Source organism: Cnephaeus nilssonii (assembly GCF_951640355.1).
Source record: "Cnephaeus nilssonii genome assembly, chromosome: 9".
NCBI classification, from domain to species: Eukaryota; Metazoa; Chordata; class Mammalia; order Chiroptera; family Vespertilionidae; genus Cnephaeus; species Cnephaeus nilssonii.
In genome coordinates this window covers 53012583-53037203 of record NC_137080.1, presented here as the reverse complement: position 1 = coordinate 53037203, position 24621 = coordinate 53012583, and the positions used below count along the sequence as shown (strand labels likewise).

At 40.8% G+C, this 24621-nt stretch overlaps 1 protein-coding gene across 4 annotated transcripts; it reads right to left on the bottom strand.

Moving 5' to 3' along the window:
- Nucleotides 1–205: 205 nt before the first annotated feature.
- CNR1 (cannabinoid receptor 1) lies at nucleotides 206–23656 on the bottom strand. Of its 4 annotated transcripts, XM_079779727.1 has the most exons (3): nucleotides 22744–23040; nucleotides 22250–22410; nucleotides 206–5766 (listed from the first exon to the last, which is right to left on the bottom strand). In XM_079779727.1, the coding sequence occupies exon 3, from the start codon at nucleotides 5701–5703 to the stop codon at nucleotides 4288–4290; it is 1416 nt and encodes a 471-aa protein (XP_079635853.1). In that variant the 5' UTR covers nucleotides 5704–5766; nucleotides 22250–22410; nucleotides 22744–23040; the 3' UTR covers nucleotides 206–4287. The 4 variants fall into 4 exon arrangements, with proteins under 4 accessions (XP_079635853.1, XP_079635855.1, XP_079635854.1 ...); XM_079779729.1 differs by lacking the exons at nucleotides 22250–22410; nucleotides 22744–23040 and adding an exon at nucleotides 23635–23656; XM_079779728.1 differs by lacking the exon at nucleotides 22250–22410 and having other exon boundaries at nucleotides 22744–23041.
- Between the last annotated feature and the right edge of the window lie 965 nt (nucleotides 23657–24621).

The following is a 24621-nucleotide window of genomic DNA, read 5'->3' as shown; positions in this document are numbered from 1 at the left end:
AGACTGTGAAATAAGGCAGAATTCAAAGATATTTTATGTCCTTCATGATAATCTAGAGTTTTTATTTGATTCCAGGTAACTTTGGACAATCGACATGATGGGATGTTTTCCTTTGTAATTAACAATTTTGTAAATAACAATGTAATTATATCACTGAAATAAAATAGAGTGTGGGCTTAATACATTGTAAATATTACAGAAGTACTACTTTGCTATAGTAATTTAATGACTGAAGCTACAGTGAATAACAATCTTACTGGTACTTGTGTACAAAATATTATACATGTTACTAACAAAGGAACTGCAGCAGTTGCAAGGATGTTACCAGCTCAACAAACATCTAACAATACAATATTTTTCTAAGAGGAAAAGTAATAATGTTAGATTTACAGACAATAAAGAATTGTTTTCCACTTGAAACGTTGGAAGAATCCAGATGATCTAGTATCTTCATTTATATTATTACAAGAAAGGGTTTCCTTTCCTGGGGACTCCAATCCCCAGCAGGCCTAGTGCACTAAATTTACGTGCAGACAGCTTTTAGGATGCCACAGCAAAGGAAAGAAACTCTTCTATCTGAAAATTACTGATTCGTAGGCCACTGCTTCAACATCTGACTTTTTTTTAAAGACCTATTTACATACATTCAGCCCAAATCAGTAGATAAAATGTTTTGTCTATATTACAATAGGCATTGTTAACATTTCATCAGAAGGCCAGTGCAAGACATTTGTTAATAGCCATTGCCCAGCATTTAGGAGATTTTAAAATATCATACAAATATACAGTTAGATTGTGAGAAATCTAATTTTGCGCATGATATTGGTGGTCTCTTTTACAGACATGGAATGGCAGAAATTAATCATTAGGGCACTAACTAGAATGCTACTCATCCAGGCTCTAATTCTCATCTGGTGGTAGGGTGAGTGTAGGCGGCCAAAATGCCTTGACACCTAATGCCAGATAGGCTTGACTCAAAGTGATGGATGGGGAGGCTTGGGAATCATCTCAAGTGTAGGCGTATGTCGCCAGCTTTTCCCAGATCCATGTTTCTTTTACAGATATTTCAGATAATGAAAAATTAGAGGTTCTTGGGAACAGCCCTTCTTCTCTAAAGAACTGCTCTTTCTCTTTTGCTAGCCACAAAGCTGCGTACTGTGGCTAGTCTGAGCTGGTTCAGAACACATGTATGTATACTCCTAACATGGACTAGCCACTAAATAAGCAAGTCCGCCCACATCTCTAAGAACCCCATGCAAAGAAAAGACATTCCCAGTGCAGGACTGAAAGGTTCATCATTACGCGGAAGAAAGGGAGCAGGTTGGTAAGTTGGCCCTTTCTGAAGACACACGTGATGGTGGAATGCATGGTCAGGACCAATGTATTATTCTCAGAGGAAAGCAGGTAACTCTGAAGTTGGACCTTTAAACACTTACTGAAATCTAAATTATATTTAAATTAATAGGTCTAATTAAGGAACTAATTAATGCATGATGCTAATAAATGGTAACTCTAATGAGTATATTCATGAGAGAACATCTGAGTAACCTGGTTAGGAAAGGATATTAAAAGTGTCAAAGGGAATCAAACTAATTTGTTTTAAGATGAAGGAGGTATAACACATACATGATGGTATTTCACAGATATTTCTTAGAATATCAATAAGCACCAAGTTTAGTGCTGTCAGCCCCATGGTCCCTTCATTGATTATATATGATTTAGATCTTGAAAGCACAACACACTATAAAATCTACATTGCATACACACAAATACAGTTTCAAAAATGAATCCTGGAGATTTGTTATGTTGGTTTTTTTTTACCAGTAAGTAGAATTTCACGTTTACCATGTCTTCATAGCTGTGAGAAGGAAGTTTGTACTGTCTGGTGAGCTCTGAGACATGTAGATTGATATTCAGGCTAATGTGGGACAAAAGAGTGGCATTTCTTAAATGAAAACTAGACCCTGGTGAGTTTTTTCATAAAGAATCTTTTCTCCTTCTCCTAAAGAGATCTTATTAATGCTCTAGCAACCTGAGCCCTCGTCTGCATATCGCAGAGAGATCACGTAAGGGAACCAGTGAGTGGGTTTGAGCTATATACACAGATGATTAAGGTATCTCAGCTTGGTCCACAGGCCACATTCAGCCTAGGCCATACACTGCAAGAAGACCCCACCAGGCTGCACAGGTATCTAAACACCTAAAACATCACCAAAAACACTAGCCTTCCACTTCACTTCATGCTATGCAGGCCTCTGGATGCTGCAGGAGCCGTGCTTTGTCTGCATAAGGAGATTATACGTTTGCCAGTCAAGTGGTTTCTTAAGCAATATCAATTTCTTAAGCTTGCTGGGAAAGGGCCTGACCCTGAGCACCATTAAGGAGTAGCAGACCAGGGCGTGGGAGGAAAGGAAGCCATGCTCATCCTTATACTGTAGCAGGTCTTGGTTACCAGGACCAGAGGTCTATTCCTTAGCCCAAACCAGCTGGGTGCTGGGTTGTCCCCAAGGGTGAAGCACAGAGCAGCCATATGTCATCCAGGCCTCTATCACGAGTGTGTCAGCTCCTCACTGCCCTTTTCGGTCTCACCTACCCACTCACTGTCAGATAGGCCCCTTAACCACACAGGCTGGACCTCGTCGTCTCACTTCCAGCAAGCCGTGTATGATGTTACTTAAGCCGGGATCGCACTACCTACAAGCACAACCAAAGAATGTTACCAATGAAGGATTTTTAGAACCACTTCCCTTATAATGACTTACATCTCCATGGACTTGATTCATATTAGGTGCTCAGAAACCAAAACACTCTCATTTCCTGCTATTAACACGGTAAATACAGACCTTCACTTAAATGCTCATTACTGATTATTCCTTGCTAAACACTGGTCTTAGGAAATACCTGAAGGTCCATTTAGTAATACTTGACCCAGCCTCTTAAAGGGAGGGGTAGGGGGTGGGGGAGGGGGAGGGTTCTGAATGCTCGTGGTATTTTTATCAATAAGATTATCTGAATGAACTCGATTTTAGAAACTGAATTCATGTACAAGAGTGCAGCAAGTGGTACAGTTTACACTTGGTCACAGTTTTCTCACTTTATGACATTACGGAAACAGTTACAGGGTAGAAACACACACACACACACACATTTATATTCACACTCACACACAGTATAATTTTACTGATCCAGACAATACTTCTTTTCAATTAAGAAAAAGAAATGAAGACTGTTGTTTGGCCACCCAGGCATAAAATCTACTTAAACCTGGAATATAAGAATACAATACTCTTCAAGTAAACAGCAATTGCACAGTGATAACAATATACATTAAGATTGACACATGCAGTCTTAAGAAGTCCAGTAATAGCTAAAGACTAAAGAAAGTCAGAGACGTCAGCCAAAAAAGTCAATATGCCTTTTCCCCCCACTCTAATTGTAATCCATCACCCAAGAGATAGCTTTAGTCCAGAAGATCATAAATGTCCTTGTATGAAAATGCAGAGCTAATAAATTTTTAAGTGTCACTAAATTCTGCTCAATACTTTGGAGAGTCTTCCGATTCTTCTTGTTGTATTAACAGAAAAAACAAACAACCAACCAACAACCTTTATCATTATTTCCAATGTCAAATTTAAATAAAGATATTTGAAAAAATATTAAGGTTTCTAAAGTTATATCATGGGCAATACTCTTTAAAAAAAAGTGGTCTCATTGGCATATACCCACTGCTTATATTCCACTGTTTTCATAAAATTCTACTTTTCAGTTTTGCTGAACTAGACAAATATAAACAACACATAGTAAACACGAATACACATTTCACAGGACACAATACATTTTACAAAATAGCTCTACTTTAGTACTATAACTGTTATAAAAATGGACAGCTCTGATACTGATGGACACATACATTTCACATTATAATGAAAGTGGTGGTTACAAAGGCATTACTCATTTCATGGCATTGTTCCAGTGGTACTTAGACTGCAAATTGTGTAGCACAAGGTTTCCCTCCAGTTTCATTGGGACTTTGGACCTTCCAGTCACTTAAGCAAATAGGCTTTCTTCACTGTAAATCCCTGGAGAACTGAGTTTGAGCATCTACACGATCAAAACATCAGCGAACAGACAACTGATCACAGTAACAATCACTTTTTCAGTGAGCATGATAAACTTAAAAAATATAACCGATGAGACGACAGACTCTTCTAGATTTTTAGCTTTAAAAAACAAAACAAAACACAAAACACGGATTTCTTTTCCTGCGTTGCCCAGGAGGCGTCAGGCTCACACAGCCTCGGCAGACGTGTCTGTAGACACAGACATGGTCACCTTGGCGATCTTGACAGTGCTCTTGATGCAGCTCTCCGTGGCCCTGTGAACGCTGGCTGTGTTGTTTGCGTGTTTGTGCAGGCAGTCTGAGTCACCCATGCTGTTATCAAGGGGCTGCGCGGTGCCTTCGCACGAGGGGAACATACTCCGGAACGCGTGTCTCAGGTCCTTGCTCCTCAGAGCATAGATGATGGGGTTCACGGTGGAATTCAGCAGGCAGAGCATACTGCAGAAGGCGAACACCGTCTTAACGAGCTTGTTCATCTTCCCAAAGAGGTCGTACACCATGATTGCAAGCAGAGGGCCCCAGCAGATGATCAACACCACCAGGATCAGGACCAGGGTCTTCGCCAGCCTGATGTCCATGCGGGTTTGGTCCGGCCGGGTCACCTGCACCTTGCCGTCCTCCGACGTGTGGATGATGATGCTCTTCTGGGTGCCGCGCTGAATCATGCGGACCGCGTGGCTGTGAGCCTTCCAGAGGATATACATGTATGCGTACACGATAAACAGCAGCAGCACGCTGGTGACCCCGATCCAGAACATCAGGTAGGTTTCATCAATGAGCGGGAAAATGTCTGAGCAAACAGACTGCAGTTTCTTGCAGTTCCAGCCCAGGAGAGGCAGCACGGCGATCACAATTGCTATGGTCCACATCAGGCAGAAGGCCACCACGGCCTTGGGCCTGGTGACGATTCTCTTATAGGCCAGGGGCCTGTGAATAGATATATACCTGTCGATGGCTGTGAGGAACAGGCTGCCAACCGAGGCTGTGAAGGAGGCTGTGACGCCGCCCAGTTTGAACAGAAACACGTTGGGGCTATCCTTGCGGTGGAACACGTGGAAATCAACGAAGCTGTAGACGAAGATGACACTCCCCAGCAGGTCTGCCACGGCCAGGCTGCCGATGAAGTGGTAGGAAGGCCTGCAGCGGAGGCTGCGGGAGTGCAGGATGACGCACAGCACCAGCAGGTTCTCCAGAACCGTGAAGGTGCCCAGCGTGAGGGACAGCACGGCGATGGCCAGCTGCTGGCTGGGGTTCAGGATCATGAAGCACTCCATGTCCATGAAGTTCTCCCCACACTGAATGTTCTCGTTCTCCTTGTAGGAGGAAAGAGACTTGTTGTAGAACTCGGTAATGTTCACCGGGTCCGCTGGGACCAACTGAGGGCTGTCTCCTGCAGTCATCTTCTCTTGGAAGGGACTGCCCCTGAAGGAAGTTAAAGGGAATTTCTGCGGGAAGTACCCTAATTTGGATGCCATGTCGCCTTTGATATCTTCGTACTGAATGTCATTCGAGCCCACGTAGAGGAGGTCCGTGGTGATGGTGCGGAAGGTGGTGTCTGCAAGGCCATCTAGGATCGACTTCATACCCTCCGTCTTCAATTACGCCAAACTCCAGATGACTGAGAAAGAGGCTGGCAGCAGGGACTCCTAACAGGGAAAACAGATAAGCCGGACGGTGAGAAAACCAGAATTCAAACAAACGTCAATGAGTACCATCATGTTACTTCATTCCTGTCTCCGAATACAGGTAAAATCCTTGCCAGATTCGTCAACCAAGTGAGTCACTTAGTTCAAGAAAAGCCACCCAGGAGTTGCTGATGTGGCACGCACCAGAAACACGTTTCTTTCCTTATCTGAGTTCTCTGTATATGCCACTGTGTGAGTCCTCTATAGAGTGCCAGGGTCTGAGGGTCAAGTGAAGAACATGTGCTTGGGTGTGGTGTGCATTTCACAGTCGGGTTAGGAAGTGTTTACCACCTAGTTTCTACAGCCCCCCCACCCCCACACACACACACATACACACACAGTATCCCGATGTTCCTGAAGACTTCAATCACCTTGTCACACAGGTAAGACTGGATGTGCAAGACAACCAAAGAACAAGACAGTGTGCAATCAGAGACTGAGCTGTGTGGTCTGTGTGTTGAATGCAAAGGGAAAGGAAGAAACTGCTGGACCCAAAGGAAGAATGTGGTTGTGCAGGAAAACCTGGGTCCCAGTCCTGGCTCTAGCAGGCAAGTCTCTTGACCCAGAGGTGACATTTGGACTGAGCCATGGCTGAGAAAAACTTCTAAAATGTCTACACCAACCAAGGAAAATGTCACAAAGGGCTAACATTCACTGGGGCTCAGGAGAAGAGCAAGATTTTTTTTAATCCTCTCTCAAGAATATATTTTTATTGATTTTAGAGAGAGAGGAGAGAGAGGAAAGAAGGGAGAGAGAGAGAGAGAGAGAGAGAGAGAGAGACATCCATCACCTGATTGGGGATCAAATCTGAAACCTAGGTATGTGTCCTAACCGGGAATTGAACCCAAAACTTTTTGGTGAATGGGACAATACTCCAACCAACTGAGCCACCCAGCCAGGGCAAGACCCAGATATGTATTGCTGGAGAGGAGTGATAATGGACAGTGCTTCCTGGCCGTGTCCCCCATGAGTGGTTTGATGCCACAAGCACACTGAAGACAAGAGACACATCTCATCATTCAAGGCTTCTCACGTGGATGGCACTAGAAATAAGAATGACTGAGAGGGCAGGCCAAATTGTAAGGGCTCTTCAATTCTAAGATAAGCAAGTGGGTTTTGTTTTAAAATAAACAGCCAGAGAATTGATTTTACTATTTATAAATGCTTGTTTAAAATGTGGCTATTAGGCTCATTAGCTTATAAAAAAATTAGAAGTAGTGAGTGATATCTATAATAATCAAAATAATCTCAGAAACCAATATTTATTTACTGATTCCAACCAAAGCATTACTAATGGAGAGAACTCTGAGTTAGGAGTTACACAGACCAAGTGTTAGTGTCAGACCCGTGTTAATCTTTCAAAACTTCAATATTTCATCTGTAAAATAGGAAGGAGGAGGAGGTGGAAGTCTAAATCATAGAATTGTGTTGAAAGTTAAATCTTTTAAAGAACATTTAACATAGTGCCTGGCACAAAATTTAACTCTTCAATAAATATTAATTATTATCAGTACTTAGTACTATGGCTCTCAGCCCTATTTATTAATTATATATCGAGATGATATCTAATTGCCAGATGATCTAATTGCCCTAATTGGATCATAGGCTGTTTATTCAATTTTTATTTCTGTCTCAGCACTTAAGGCACAAAGAAAATAGAAAATATACACATGGGTAAAGGTAGAGGAATATGTCTATTTGTATATTCCAGGCATTTGAAAGACTCTTCATTTATTCTATCATTAAATTGTCATTACAACTCTGTCAGGTGCTTATTTATAACTCCCATTTCACAGACAAGGAAACAGAGGCCAATTGGATGATAAGTTGTCCAGAATATGAAAAGTTTGTAGCTGATCCCATGTCTCTCAGACTCCAGAGCTGCTGGTTTTGGTAGTTTTTAGTTTTAAGGATTAATGGTAACTAGGAGAAAGCCATTTTGCATCTTATATTCAAGCCTTCCAGCTTCTTACAAACACAAATTGAGGCATTTTGTCAGTCCATAGTAATTAACACTACCTCTTACTAAATCACTATTTCCTATCCTAACATCTTGTGGGATCTGCCTACTGGCATGGCCTCAAGGACTAAAATCAGTATTTGGAAGAGCTATAAAGTGAAGAAAAAGGATCACCGATCTTATTTCCATAATGCAAAACCCGTGTGCCTGTGATTTACTCTAGGTTAAAATCACCATATATGTCATCACAATTTCCCATTTTAATGCAACCAAGCACTTTCATCAAAACAAAGTAGCTAGATAAAATATGAGTTAGATACAAAGTAATTTCTATCCAATATAATCCAACTTTAATTAAAGAATACAGTTAAAAAATATACATGGATTTTGTGCAGTTAAAGGATCTCAGTAATGTCCAAATACCACAGTGCACAGGCTATTTTAAGTTAATGGGATCATGGCAGGAACACTGTTCTCTGCATTTTAGTAATTCTTGCTTTTATTTCTACATTTGGATTATTACAGTAATTTTCACCTGCTCATTTTTTGCAGTGAGAGTTTTCTTTGAGAGTTCATTAGTAATATAGTTTATGCTTTGGGGGATGCGGCTGCCATTAATTTTGCTTTTGTTTGCTACTGGGAAAATCATAATTGGAAATTTCTGGCAAGATGCATAGTAGATGTACCTATTAAAAAGCAGTTGTTTTTATTACAGTTATAGTAAAAGAATGACTTAAAGATATATAAGGGGATTTTCCTTGAATTCTACTTAAATAAACCAACATATTCTAATAATTCAAGTTATAAATCATGCATTTATAACAATAAGAATATTTTAATGCAATGCATCTATTATTTTTTGAACTTCAATTTTTTAGAATACCACCACCAGTTTTTTTTTATCCATCTCTCTATATGCACACCTGCCTCTCCATTAACCCCCCCTCCCCAATTTATACATCAAGTATCAAGCTATGGTATCATCCAAGAAATTTTATTGGTATGGCAGCAACATGAGTTTTTTTTTTTTTTAAGTCTACCCAAAGTCTGTATCTTTGTATATCTTTGTTTCTATAACCTTTAAGGATAGAAGACATCTGTGTTCTGATTAGGGTGAACATCAAGAAAGTCCTCAAAGCAAGACTACAAACAGCATTTTTTCCATATCAGTATAACTTAATAGCAGGTTAGTTTATTCTTCATTACCCAGCTGGAGACCTTATATGTTTCAGAGAGACATTTCAATATTTTAGATATTTATCACTGTTGCATCCAGAGTCAAAATCCCTGCAGTTCTGGCCTGTACAGCATCTCGGGGGGGTGGTGGGGAGAGGGGTACAGACACTAGGCAATATTTGCTTCCCGCAGGTTGTCCTGTCCGGGAGGGCAGAAAAGCCACTGGAAGCATCAGAAGGATTGGTGCTCCCAATACAGTTACCGACTGTATCAGCTCACCAGGCTCTTTCTCTAAATTTCTAAGTTTATAAATGCTTTAAGGAGATAGTGCCAAGCTCATAGCATCTAAATTGACAGGAGCCCAGCATATCAAATGCAGAAGTCCCAGGCCCTGGCTTAATCCTGGTTTTTCCCTACTTTTTGTTGGTTCTGTGTTGTTCTGCTTGGCTAGCCTCATAGAAAAGTCTTGTGAAGGGTTTAAGCGAACAACGGTGCCAGTGGATATATTTGTTTATTTTCCATTCACTTCTGGGAACAAGTCTGGTTTCTACTAATTTGATCAAGAAAAATAACTTGCTAATGTATTTCTTTAAAGTTAATAGGGAAAGTTTTAGTTGACTCATAATTGCATTATGTCTAAGCCAAGTCCTCAATATACATGGATGGTCTCACATGCCAACATCATAACTCAATGAATATTTCTGCTACAGCTGAGTGGGCAAGTAAGTCTGTCCTAACCATTAGAGTTGGAATTATTAAAGTAGTTTGGTAACTTATTGCATCATCTTCTATAGCAATGAGAAATAAAGGACTGACTTAATTATCCTGATAATTTAGGCAAAAATACATACTCCCTCTTCCTTGTATTAATGTCAGCTCCTTCTCCCATATATAAAAGAAAATTCCATTATGCTTGTAATGCTCAGTTGATTCTCAAAGCTTTTCCTTTTCCTTCCCTTTTTTTTTTTAACATAGAAGTTATTAATCAGCACTATTTTCTCTGGTCTATTCTTGCTAACAAAACGAGTGTTAGACTTTTCATAAATATATATCAATTATATAAGCTAAACAGACATTAAGACCTTATAAGGCTACATTTATTTTCAAATTTGATCTGAAGTATGCTTAATCATTTAACACTTAAAGGCTTGTTAAAACAAAGAATTTTATGGCTCAAGAAACTAAACCACACCAGATAAGCACTCACTAGTAGGTAATGATGCCACAAGAAGAGCCTATCACTCGGGCAAATAATTGATACAAACAGAATAATTTGCTGACTTTTATAACTAATTCCATTTACCATTTAATTTTGCTCTGCTATTTTGATGTTTCCCACTGATATGTGCCTTTGCTTTTTTCCCCCCCAAGAGAGAAATATTTTCTACATAAACTATAAAGAAAATAATCAAGCATAATTGAAGCAGCCTTTCCTTGAAATAGAACATACAGTTTCAATTCAGTAGAAGCCTGGTTCACATATAAAATACTCCATAAGATTGTCTTTAACTTGCATATGAGGTCTGGTCATTAAAAGTCAGAAGCAATATATTATTCTGATCTGTAATGTGTATAGAACCCATTAGATAGATTATCTTTACAGTCCATTACCAAGGACAGCAACAGTTTTGAGTGTGCTGCATGTTGTCCAAATGGTGCAGCATACTTTTCAAGTTTCCTCATTCATTCTTCAATAAATGCTATTTTCTCTTTGAATCCATGAACATACATATTAAATCCAACTAAAAACAAAGTCTTGATTCTCCAGGTTCCCATCTCAAAGAATTTGAGTGCTTTAAATGCACAACAGAGAACATTCCAATTCCCAAATATTTCAATGAGAAACATTTGAATGTTTATGTGCCAGGCATTGTGCTAGACATAAATATTACTTTTGTTTAATATTTAAATAAAATAGGTGCTATTACAATCCCCCTTGTACATGTGAGAAAACTAAGAGGTAAAATGCTTTGTCCAAGGTCTCCAACTAGAGGGGCAGAGCTAAAACTTCAGCCAGCTCTGCAAAAGTCAAAGTGCCTGCTCTTAACTTTGAGGCCCAAGAATCATTTAATAAGACACTCTTCTTTCCATTTCTTAGGAAGGGGGAAGAGTTGATTTTGGGAAAAGGAAGTCATAAATAGTACCTGATAATTTTACATAGTGAACAACTAAAATCTGGAGGAATGATCTGCTGACAGCAAAAAGGATGCCTATGGCACCTGCAAATCATCCTTGCTCTGTGGTCTCTAGGAACAAAGTATGCCAATTAACTATAAGCCATAAATACCAACCCTGGATTAGCACCTTATCTGCAGTGACTGTTGGCAAGTAAATAAAATCTAACTTGTTACTGCCACTATTATTTTTTAATTAGGTAGGTTTATGTTTTCTTCATTAATCAATGGTAAGGAATGGGGATGGTAATGACAATTTTCACACCAAGTGAGGAATGAAGAGGGCACCTTCTTTAGGTCTGAATGAGACATGACTGTTGTTAGTAAGCAAGCTTTAAACATTCATTATTTATATAGATAAATTCAAAATCATTGGAAATTGCTTAACTTCCCACCTTGAACAATATAATTTTCTTAGACCCAGAGTGAAGTAGGCTCTCCATGGCTAGTTCCTAAGATCTTGGCTAGAATCAGGCAGAAGAAATTCTGTAAACCATAGCAGGGCTCCAACAAGAGAGTGTTTGTGACAACTCTTAGTGCCCAAAGGGCAGAGAGCTGTTACTACAGCAATGTGGTTGATGGATATAAAGTTAAAGGCCCTAAGATGCTTCATTGAACACATTTTTATTGTGTGGGTTCTCTATGCCTCGTACTGTGTACATTATATATCCATGTACCTGTGTAATGAATATGGGTCAAGGAAGCAATGGAAATGATTGTCCATTCTACCTCATCCCATCTAATAAAGCCCACCCATCTGCCCTTCCACAGATGACAGAATAGAATTGGATATGAACACATGTAATAGGCATATGATACTTCATCTTCAAAGAGTATTGGGTTGTGTAAATCCCCTTCCTATATATGCTTTGAGGGTTTTTCCCAAAGAGAGAGATGATGGGCACTGCTTAATCATCCTATAGCATTCTTTCTTGTTTCTAAACCCTTCAGACGATGACCCTGATGGTAAAGCTGTCGTATATGGCCTTATATGTCCTCTGCCCGGCACAAGGAAGGTACTCCATACATCTTCACTAAATGAATATTGGTGTGCACTGGCAACATGGCAGATAATATCTTAGTAGAATGGCTTTTCACTGTGGATACTTTTCCTTGACATAAAGTCAGTTGATCATTAGAGAGTTAAACCTAACTCTTGGTGTCCTACAAACTTCCATCTGAAAGAAACTGCCCAAATGTAAAAGTTACATAAAAGGCATGAACAATGATTTATCCCAAGATCTTTTAGCTCAGTATCAAATAGTTATATTGGCAGCAAGTGGAGGGTATGCTCTAAGATCTGATATTTACTTTTTGTTCTTATTCTTGTTTAGCCCAGGTATATATTATGAACTGCAATGTTTAGCCACATAACAATCCATATAAAAGAAATATTTGTGACATGCACAACTCTAAGCAAATCCTACTTATACACTGTTGACCTTTAAAAACAATATATGGAATTATTATTACAATGGACTTTTTCCTTCCCTCAAAAGCATGCTGTTATGCATTGCTCTTTCCCAAATGGGTTTCTCCATATGCAAGTGTCCTTTAAAGACTTGTCAAGAGAAGTTATGTGAAAATTCAACCACTAGATGGAGTGGCTTTTATAAGCCCTCAGGAATAAATTTGTTATTCTGACATACTTCTTGCTTTGGTTGAGCAATTTCTCCTCCTGCTACAACATTTTATGCATTTTACAATTAAATTAATTAAAACATAAATAAGAAAATATGTTATTGAGGGTTAAAATGGGTTATTACTACTGCCTAGAAAAACTAAATTCCAAATTGCTTTTGTGAGGCAAAAGGACATTGAGAAAACTTAATACATTAATAAAAATTAATTGTGAATATTTAATTGTGAATATTTGGAATTCTGCCTCAAGAAAGTAATTAAGAATGAGTAAAGGAAAGTAGTTCTACTGAAAACAAATGGTATGTTTATGCCAAGATATGGTTAAAAGTAAGAAGGGAATGTCTCAGAAGCCCAAAATCAATTCTAATAACAAACTCAACTCATTTCTACTTTATGAAACATTTAGCTTTCCAATTTTCAAATATGAAATCACCAACAAAGGTTATAACTCTGTGATAAAAAAGAATGGAAAATTATCTTCTATTATTACAGGGTCTAAATTGGAATCTTTCACAAGAGAAGTGAGTATTTGTTCAAATACTCATACAAATTGAGGACATAGTAGCTTTCTAAACAATTCCATTTCCTTCCTATCTTTTCTCACTGGAATAATTTTAAACAAGTTTTTATTGTGTAAATTCAGAGTTCTCTTCAGACATGCTTTGTAAAAGTAGGTCTTTATGTATCACCTTCTTAAGTTGAAATGTTAAATTAAAAATTTTCAGTGTGTCCTAACAATGAAAGATATAAACAGAGAAACATGCTTTCAAGATGCAAATAATTATGTAAAATAGAACTTGAAGAAATAGGCTTCAGTAAAGATATGCTTTGGAAACATAGTTATGATTAAGAAGGAAGTATTCTAACTGGATGCAAGTACAGAATTTTTATGCTACTGAAACCATGAGGTAGTTCTATTGTACTTATTCAAGGTCAAATCCTTCCTAGGTTTGCATGATGCAATTACGCAATTTTGTATGGAGCTAAGTAACTAAAAGGATTCAGAAAAAATAACATGAAGATAAAGAATTAGGAAACAAGACCGGTGAGAACAGGCTGGGAAATTCCACTGTACAAAAACAATCTGAGAAGTCCCACAGTGGTTGTTAGTGCATAGGGAGTTAGTTTATAGTCAGTGACTCTCAAAGGGTCATCTGTCTCCAGCAGCTTGAGCATCACTTAGGAACTTAAGAGAAATGCAAATTCTCAGGTTATACCTCAGACCTACAGAAACAGAAACTACAGGGCTGGGATGCATCTGTGTTTTAGCAAGGCCTCCAGCAGATTCTAACACACTCTAAAGTTTAAGAACCATTGTTAAAGATTACAGCTATGAAAAAGACTGAGGGGGGAGGGGTAAAGAAGAACCAAGGTTAGATAGCAAGAAAGACTGATCTATGAGTGGTGTTTAGATCACTGAAATGGATTGCTAAGGGAGCCTTCTTTCATGATAAAGTAAACTTTCACAGATTTTTTAATTGAATTTATTGGGGTGACATTGGTAAATAAAATTATGTAGGTTTCAGGTGTACAGTTCTATAGTACATCATCCTGTACCTTGTACTGTGTATTCACCTTCCGAAGTTAAGCCTCTTCCCATCACCATTTATCCGCTCTACTATGTCCCCCAACCCCTTTCCCTCTGGTAATCACCATATTGTTGTCTGTGTGTCTATGAGTGTATTTATTGTGTTCTGTTTTGCTTAATCCCTTCACCTTTATCACTCACTCCCCAGTCCCCCTTCCCTCTGACAGCTGTCAGTCTGTTCTCAGTATCTATGAGTCTGCTTCTACTTTGTTAATTTTATTAGATTCCATAGATAAGTGAAATCATATGGTAGTTGTCTTTCTCTGACTTACTTCATTTAGCATAATACTCTCCAGATCCATCCATACTGTCGTGAAAGGTAAGATTTCCTGCTTTTTTTTTAATAGCTGAGTAGTATTCCATTGCATAAATGTACCACAGTTTATTTATCCACTCATCTACTGATGGGCACTTAGGCTATTTCTAAATGTTGGCTATTGTAAATAGCACTGCAATGAAACACAAGTGTGCATATATTCTTTCTGATTGGTGTTTCGGGATTCTCAGGATATAGTATTTCCAGAAGTGGGATTGCTGGGTCATAAGGCAGTTCCATTTTTAAAAATTTTAAGGAAGCTCCATACTGTTTTCCACAGTAGCTGCACCAATCTGCATTCCACTAACAGTGCACGAGGGTTCCTCTTTCTCCACATTTTCACCAACACTTGTTTGTTGATTTATTAATGAAAGCCATTCTGATATCTCAGGTGATATCTCATGGTGGTTTTAATGTGCATTTCTCTGATGATGAGGGATACTGAGCATTTTTTCAAGTTTATTGACTCTCTGTATGTCCTCTTTGGAGAAGTATATTTAGGTCCTTTGCCCATTTTTTAATTGAATTGGGTTTTTTTGGTGCCGAGTTTTATAAGTTTTTTATAAATTTTAGAAATTAACTCCTTATCAGATGTATCATTGGCAAATATGTTCTTCCATTCAGTGGGCTGTCTTTTCATTTTGTTGATGGTTTCCTTTGCTGTGCAAACCTTTGTAGTTTGTTCTAGTCCCATTTGTTTCCCTTGCCCAAGGAAATATATCAGAAAAAAATATTGCTACAAGAAATGTATGAGATTTTACTGCCTATGTTTTCTTTTAGGATTTCTATGGTTTCAAGTCTAACATTTAAGTCTTTAATCCATTTTGAGTTTATTCTTATGTATGGTGTAAGAAGGTGGTCTACTTTCATTTTTTTTTTTTTTTGCACGTATATGTCGTTTTCCCAGAAGTATTTATTGAATAGGATGCCTTTACCCCATTGTATGTTCTTGCCTCCTTCGCCAAATATTAATTGACCATAAAGGTGTGGGTTTATTTCTGGGTTCTCTATTCTGTTCTGATCGAATATGTCTGTTTTAATGTCAGCACCATGCTGTTTTAGGAACCACAAAAGACCCCAAATAGCCACAGCCATCTTGAAAAAGAAGAATCAAGTTGGAGGAATCAGGCTACCTGATATCAAACTATACTACAAGGCCACAGTAATCTCACTGTTCTTTAAAAACAAGGCCTTTCTATTTGGTCAGAATAGAATAATGTAGTCTATCCTGAAAATAAGCACAAGTAGGGAACCTCTCAGCCTGCAAGTCAGGGCTTCTCTGTGCTGTTTCTGGAAACTGTTACATATCTTGTCCAGCAAAGGAAAGTGGCTTCAAGATGTAATATGTAAGTACCCAGTATGCAGACATAAATTCCGAACTCAACACCATTTTCTCCTAATTCTATTGGCAAAGACTATGTAGTTTTATAGCACTGCTGGCCTTTTCTTTCAACACCATTGGGAGGGAACCCAGGGTTCCTGCACGTAAAAGAACAGGGGAAAAGCAAAAGTAGTTAGCATTCCAGCTGGGTTTTTTCTTAAAAAAGATGGAAATATCTCTGTTTCTGTTCTTCTTTCCCCAGAACCATAAAATAATGTATCACAGGAGATGAACCCAGAAAACGACAAACTGAAATGGAAATTTTGCAGGAGGCTCAAGTAATGCAAATTATCTTACAGAATTATCCTGGTAATTATGCAATTTACACTGCTTATAGATGGCAAGTATCTTACAAAAATATCTACCGGTTATAATTATATGGAAATGTATCCCAAAGCACTAAAATATATGACTCTGGGCAGACTGTTCTCTCTCTGATTATTTCATCAATAAAAAATGGACCATCGATTATTCAAAGTTAGTTTCCATAGCTGAGGACTGAAATCATTCAAAGATTTCCTTTTTTTTTTAATTTGTATGAACGTAGATATAATTTCCAAAAGCAGCTGTACATTTTCCAAAGTCAAATTCTCACACATGCAAAAGATACAGCATTCTCTGGATGATCTCTTGCTTACTTTGGTTATGTGTTGTTTAGTTTTGCTCTCTCTCCACATGCATATTGCTTGCTCACCACAACTTATATTAAAACGGGAGAAAACATTTACAAATTCTGGTAGCAATGCACTAAAATGAGTTGAAAATCTTATCCATTTAACAACCCACACTGGAATAAACCAAAATACAAAGATCACAGTGGCATTAAATTAAGTCTCTTTTGTAAAGAATACATAAAATTGATTTATTTTTAAATATAGCTGAGTTAAAAGCAGGCAAAAGTGACAAAAGTATACTATCTATAATGGTGGTTCACTTGCTATATTAAAAACATTGTTTTTAGCCTTTTGACCAACAGAAATCAATGTTATAAGATTTCCTAGTACAAATGTCCACATGTGAAAGTAGAATTTTGTTTTTTAAAAAACATAATGGAAATTATCACCAATTTCAATGTGAAACTCCTTGTAACTTAATTCATAGAAGTCATATTGATTCCAATTTTATTCTCTAAATATATGGTCTAAAAGAACAAATGAAGAAATGATGACGGAAAGAGGGGAACCCTCCCATTTAAACTTAAACTTTGACAAACATTATTTCCTAATTATATGTTATTTTAATTATATTTAAATATACTACTGACATACACAGTTTGTGAAAGCACTTGCCAGTATATTCAACTATCACAACAGATTGCCTGGCACATCTTTGAAAAATGCCTCTGCTTTTCTTTAAAAAGCAATAGCATGGAATTTGCTAGTTGGAATAAAAAATAGCTATTACACCGTCAAATTTAGGTAACTATACTGCACTTTATCGCCTGAAGTTAAAAAACAATTTAAAATGCTATTCAGAATTGATAATGGTGGTAAGGAATCAAGCCAAAGAGATCAAATTTCTATTCAACGAATCCAAACGCTAAACAATTACGAATCTAAATTAGAGTAGAAAAGTAAGACATTAGATAATAAAAGATTGTACTCTTAGGGAAAAATGATTTGCCATCTGTGTTAGGAGAAGGGGGAACTTACATCCCTTGTTGCATTTAAAAAATACAAAATCAACTTTAGGAATCTTATTAAAAAATACAGAATATAATGCAATAGCACAGTGGGTTAAAAAGAGTCAGCTAAAAACACTGATTCCTACCTGACTAGTCTCAATTCACATATTCCAAAAACAAAAGAACACAGAACAAACAAAGAACAACTTTGAAAGATTTCCTGAAGTGCAGGTGTGAGAATGTTACCAGCTGGGGCTAAAACAGAATTCATAGTATTCTGGAACAACTACTATGACTCTGCCAGGCCCATTTGCTCAGGTTTGGTGAGTTAAAATCCTTCCCTTAAAAGCCTATACAAACACAACTATGAACCTCAAGAAGTCCATGGTCACTAAGGTATGCAATTAACCTGTTCAAATGAAACTTTTAAATTGTTGGACATCCCAAAATTACACATCAATAATCTATATGGAAAATCTCAATGAAAACTAGATCAAAATGTTTGTAATTGCAACTGTCCTATAAAAACTATTATAATGAAATGTAATACTTTTTTTTTTTTTTTAATGAGGTACCCTGTTCATTGAAGAAATATGACCTAGGAAAACTTTTGGCAAATATTTTACGTTATGAACCAGAAGTTCACAGTGATTACTTTATATAATAATTTTGACCTATTATTCCTGATATGTCCTAACTTACCTATTACCCATGAAGGCCTGATTGAGATAGAAGTTCATCTAACATCAAACCATTAGAATAGTACCAAGAGATAGACATTGAAAAACCACTGAACATAATCCTCCCTTTCTCAGGTCTCACAAATTTCCTACAGCTGTAACTTACTTGTGATCATATCATAATTTGTTATATTACCATGTTAATGTGTATTTTGTGACGTAGCAATAACTTTGTATATTTTCTTCAAGCTTTCCTTCAACTTTCTTCCCCAAAATAAAAAAAATTAAAAAAACAGTTAGCAAGACTGATAAAATGTGGTTATGCCCACCCTGGCATCTTGGCAAGATTCTTAGAACACATGGGACTGAAACACTCTTCCACTATGGTGGGAAATAAGAGCAGCCTTGTTTTGGTTCAAGGTGGATAGTTCCTTTTGCCGTGAGTGTTCAGTGCCCATCTGCACAGTTGCCCTAAATGTGGACACTTCCCCAAATCCATAGTATTTATTTAAAACCTAAATTACATGTTCAAATATAAAAAGAAAAGTGTCTAATTTTCTTTTGGTCTAGATCTACATCTATGAAAAAGTTTGTTCATACCTGTGCAAAAAAGTGTGTTGATATGTCCAGTCATCGAAAATTATGCAGTATACATATTCTGGATGACATTTATCATTTCTTTTAGTCTAGAATATATCTGAAAGAAATCTGAATTGATCTGTAATTGTTAAGAAGTTAATCTGATCTAATTAATGGCTATCAAAACATTTAATAGCAATTCAGTGGCAAAGTGTTGAATCCCTGCTCCCCTCAAAAACAGCATTCATGCAGTTATAACACAAATTTAACATTATTAAAGAACAGGATTAGGAAAGAGTTGGAGATTCAGGAGGGAAATATGAAGTTAAGTACATCAATTGGTTTTGATTTCTTTAACTTCTCTACCTGTCTTCAGTCAAGAAAAGAAAAATCAGCAGAGCTTGCTGTCCCTCACAATGTAGGTGTACACTATATAAACCTGGTCCCAGCACAGTTTTTCAAACACTACTGGGTCCAGGTTGTTTCAGAGTCAAAAACAGAATTATAAATAACTTAAACCCAAATGTTGGTTTTATTCTACTTGGTTGGTTCAATCAGAAAATGATGACGACAAAAACAGAAGAGCCAGACTTACACTGGTGAAGACACAGCATCCTTTTTTGCAGGGATGAAAGTTCTCCTCTGTGTTCATCATGCAACTGAGATAACATAATTACCCCCTAGAACAACAGGCAGCAACCCAAAGGACAGGCTCCATCTTACTGACCAAATTCATGACGCTATAACCGAAACTCATTTTCTTCATCATGTGTTGTTAGGGATTTCCAAATTCAATATATCACTCTTTTTTTTTTTTTTTTTTTTCAGCATTCCTGGAGAGCTAATTATGAGAAATAATCCCCTCCCTTATTAGGCCAACTGTTTTCTGGAAAGAAACATTTGGTAAGCGTGGTGAACTCTAACTGCTGTTATAAGTTCCCTTTCATAATAGTTAATTCTTATACATCCAAGTTTTTCAATTCTAAATCCAAGCACTAATATGCAAGACAACCAAGGAGCCTGTCTAAATTTCCTGGTGGTTCATGCTAATTCGGAGTCAACGCAGAGAAGAGAATGTCAAACCATTGTTTTGAAAAGAGTTTTCCAGCCTTTGCCTTAGTGATTAGTAAGCTGACACTGCATACTAAACACTTATCAACACTAATCAATGGGGCTGCTGCTTTCTTCAGAAAACAGGTAAACCGAGCCAAGGAGTTTTCTTTGGGAATAGACTGAAATATGCCACAGATATAGTGGTTCTCCCCGAGAATTTTATTCCCAGCAGTTCCCTCTTGGTAACATTTAACAATTTCACTATTTTAACATTTTGAAATGCCAAAAAGAACACATTGATCCAGCAGCGAGGCTTATTAGAGAAGAACAATCTCACAGGCGAGAAGGGAGGCTCGCAGTCCACTGGGAAAAGGGTGACAGGAAAAGACAGAAAACAGCGAGTAACAAACAAAGCCCAGCACTCCTCCAATGTGCGATCGCATTTTCACCAGAATGGAAAACTTCACACACCAAATTACATACTATCACCTATGGGTTATTAAAGGGACTAGGCATAACATTCTTTTTGTATGCACATCTACTGCTGCTGTCTGTTACAACGGGGGGTGGGGTGGGGTGGGGGGGGGGGGATGAGATCTAATTTGCCTTCCTAACAAGGAGTGTGCAAGCATAGCCATTTCATCTTTGAAAGGTCAGAACTGAGCATTTCCCCCCTGTGGCATCATTTTACCCCCACGGAGACTTAGGAAAACAATGAGACGTCTCCCTATCAGACACTTGATACATACCTTCACCAAGACTGCTCCTTGCCTGGAGTGAAGACATCTTTGGAATAAAAAAAGAGTCCTTTTACAGTAAGTTCTTTTGATAACCTAAAATGGATTAGTTTTTAAAAACCATGTCCATCCTCAAGCCTCCTGCCCAACTATGGTAACTGCTGTTGTGCCTACAAATTACTGCCTGCAGTATACAACGTTTGAAATTCTGGAGATGCCTGGATACTGTTCGTGTATGGATATAATCAGAAAATAATGTGTCTCACTTAGGAAACTATACATGGCTTTTTATTTCGATGAAATGGCTATAACTGAGTTAGGAGAGTGGGGGAGGGGGACCAAGAGAAATCAATCAGTCTGTCTCCCCGGTAAACTGTCAGCAGGGTGGGATTAGAACAGCAACACTTTACATCAGATAAAGTCCTAGGGGAACCTTAAAGGTTGGTTGCTCTGAGCTTCTCAATATTCTGCAAAATAGATTGATGGCAGTGGGCATCCCACTGATAGTCAACGTCCACTCCATTTCTGCTAAGAAATTACATTTCCCCCATTGTTCAAAATATATTATCTTGGTAATAAAAATGAGGAGTTATGGGACCCACAGAAATATCTTTCAACACCTTTAAGCCAGTATTATCTATTCTAATCTCTTATTGTTTTAAATGCCAGAGTATGCTTAATGTATCAAGAAAACAACAACAAAGACAAGAATAACACTTTTTTTTAGAAAAAAAAAAGATGAGACAAAATGATTAATAGGTGACTAATTTTTCCTCATCTGTTCAATTTAACACCAAAATTAGATACATGCATGTTGCTTCTAAACTTTCAAATGACCAAATGACAGCTTCTCCTGTCTGTCACAGCAAACACATTTGCTCCAGGAGGTGATCCTTTTATGGTTCTGAGCCTTAGCAAGAAATGTCTTTTAAAAGCACATCAACTTTTTTTTTCCAGCTAATGGCCACTTCTGAGTTAAATGGTTCCATCAACATTCAAATGTAGACATTAGTTACGTGCCCATTTATTCCCCCTCAAAGAAGAGTGGTTCCTGCAGCTATATATTTTCCTGTATAAAAAAAGTTTATTATTTGACATACATTTCTTTCCATGACAGCTAATAATTTACTTCAGACAGTTTCTAGGTTTGATGCCAAGATGGATGTATTTCTCTTGGGAAGACTTAGTTGCTGATAGGGTTTATAGCCACTGAGCACCCACTCAAGCGCCTGTTTTTCAAACAGGCACAATTACACATTTTCCACAAACAGACATCAGTGCATGCAGAGAGCCAGGTGCACACACATTCAGTAACTAGTAAATGGTAGAAACCTCCAGAAGTAAGTAGCACAGACCACAGTTAACAGGCGGGGGCTGCATAGCTAAGTAAACACTAACGCACGATTCGCTCACGCGGAATAAGAACTCTAGGATGGACCTTGGGGACCACACAGGTCAGTACCCGGGGGGGGGGGGGGGGGGGGGGGGAAGGAAGAGAGAAAAGTATTTCCAAATGAAAGTCTGCCAGGTCTTACCCTTCGCATCCCACGGTCCTCGGATGGGAAGCTCCCTGGGCACCTCTCGCCCAGCGCAGGGACTGCTTCTCCGCTAGAACGGAACGTCCCCCTACGGAGAGCTCTGCAGGGAGCCGAGGCGCCCCGCCCGGGCCAGGGGGTGGCACTGGCGCCGCGGGAGCCTAGAGGAGGCGGAGGCGGAAAAGAAGTGGAGAAGGATGGGGTGGCCGCGGGAGTAGCGGGAGGGAGGCGGCGCCGGCGCTGGGGATGCCGAGGGGTGGGGTGGAGCGGGATGCGCCTCAGTCCGTCGGTCAGTAAGTCAGTCGGTCCGCGCTACCCGCGCGCTGGTGTGTCCCCAGCCTGCAGCGCCCGCAAGTGACAAGGATCGGGACTGGAGCCCCCTCCACCCGCGAGCCTCGCCCCTTCCCCGGGCTCTTCCCCGGTCCGCCCGCTCTCCCAGCCTGGCGCAGCGTGGGGCCGCCCGTCGCCGCCGGTCCCGGTGCGCGGCGCCTCACCCAGTTGGCGCGGTCCCTGCCTCTCCCTCCGCTCGCGCTCCGTCTCTGGCTCCCGCTCGATCCAGTCCCATTTATGAGGCGCGGTCCCATCACGTGTTAATGAGCCTTTGTCCTGCCCCGGCAGCGACGGCGGCACGGACCCCGCCGAGGGAACTGCGCGGGGAGGGACCGGCGCACCGCGCAGCGCGGCGCCAGTGGCTCCAAACTTTGCTGCCGCGGGGGACTAGCCTCGGAGCCCGCCCCGCGGCCAGAGAGGACGAGCCTCTCCGGCCCGAGTCCCCTGCTTCTCTTCCTCCTCTTCCTCCTCCGCCGCCGCGGTCCCGGGGTCCCCATTCCCCTGACCTGGCTCCGCTCCCAGATACCCTCACATCCTGGCCGAGCGAAGGAGAGGCTCGTGCCTGCGCCGCCCCCGACCCCGGGGCCATCAATCACGCGCGCCCCGGCTGTGCGCGGCACCACCACCTTGCGCGGGGGTCACGTCTGGGGCGGCCGGATGAGCCGGAAGGGAAAGGGGAGCGAGAGGGGAGAGGCCGCGGGCTCCCCGGACCCGGGGGGCTGCTTGGAGCCCCACGCCAACGACGCCAGGTCGCCCCCGCCGCGCGCAGAGCCAGCCGGGCCCCGGGCAAGCGAAACCTTGGGACCGGGCCGCGCAGCTCCCGAGCCCTGGGCTACCTGGCGGCGGCCGCTCCGCCACCTGCCCTTCGCCCTCGGGGCACCGCCGGGCTGAGCGCCGGGTGCCTTCCCGCCGCCGTCCCCGCGCGGCGGCGAACTCGGGCGCGCCCCAGCCGCCCGGCCCGGGCTGCAAACAGTTGGGCTCCGTAGGCGGCTGGCTCTGAGCCTCCCTGCAGGGCACGGCCCTCCCCAGCCTCCTTGGGGCCCCGCTCCTCGCACCTTCTCTCTGGAGGAGGACAGCCCTTCCCGGAGCCCGGAGGGAGCCGCGGGGGGTCCCGGGCAGCCGCCGCAGGCGCCTGGGGATCCACGGAGCGGCCGCGGCAGGAATGAGGGGACATGCTCATTAATTGGTTCCACTATCAGCCGCCGTCTGCCTCCCGTGTGCTCGGATCAAACCTTAATTGGTCTTTACATCTATCATGGTGCATCGCGAACCCACAAACAAGCCCCAGCCGCCGTTGGAGCAGAAAAGGCTCCTCCCTCCCTCCCCCTAGGCCTGGGCTTGGCGGTGGCGGCGATGGTCGTGGTGGTTGAGACATCTTGATCTCGCACGAGTTGGGCCGGGGGAGAGCGGCAGGCTTTCCACCTGATGGAGCCGCGTCACTCTGGCCCCAAGAGCCCGGCGGAAGGCACTTGGTTCGGTTCCCAAAGCTCCGCTCCGCGGCCGCCTCGGCGTTCATTTTATGTCACCTGGCCAGGGATCCAGCAAATTCTGCCCCCGCCCTCATCGGACATACCTGTCTCCTTCCCACCTCCGCTCCCCTCCGGCCCAAGCACAGAGCCCAACAGCCTTTGTAACAGGTCTGATCCCCATCTTTGAACGACGTGCTGAGAATCCAGAAAAGCAAACCTCTGCAGGAAGAGAGGGAAATTGGTGGGCAGGAAGCCCAAGGTTGGTGGGTCCAGAGTGAGGTGGGGAGGTGGTAAGTGCTTTCCGGAACATCTGGCCAAATCTAGGAAGGCTCCCTGCAGAGTGCCACCCCCCTAGACTGCTTTAGGTTAGAAGCAAGTATTTCCCATTTTCCTCATCAGGGAAAGGGCCACAACCAGGATGATCCATTTCTACTAGGTAGGCAGATGGAATAGGTTGTAAGTAAAGATCTGATGGACCCATTAATAGACGGGGAGTGGTTGATAGGAGGGTGGAGGTGGGATGAGCACTGGCCATCACACCGGACCCCTCAGCCTGGGGCAGATTCAGTCACT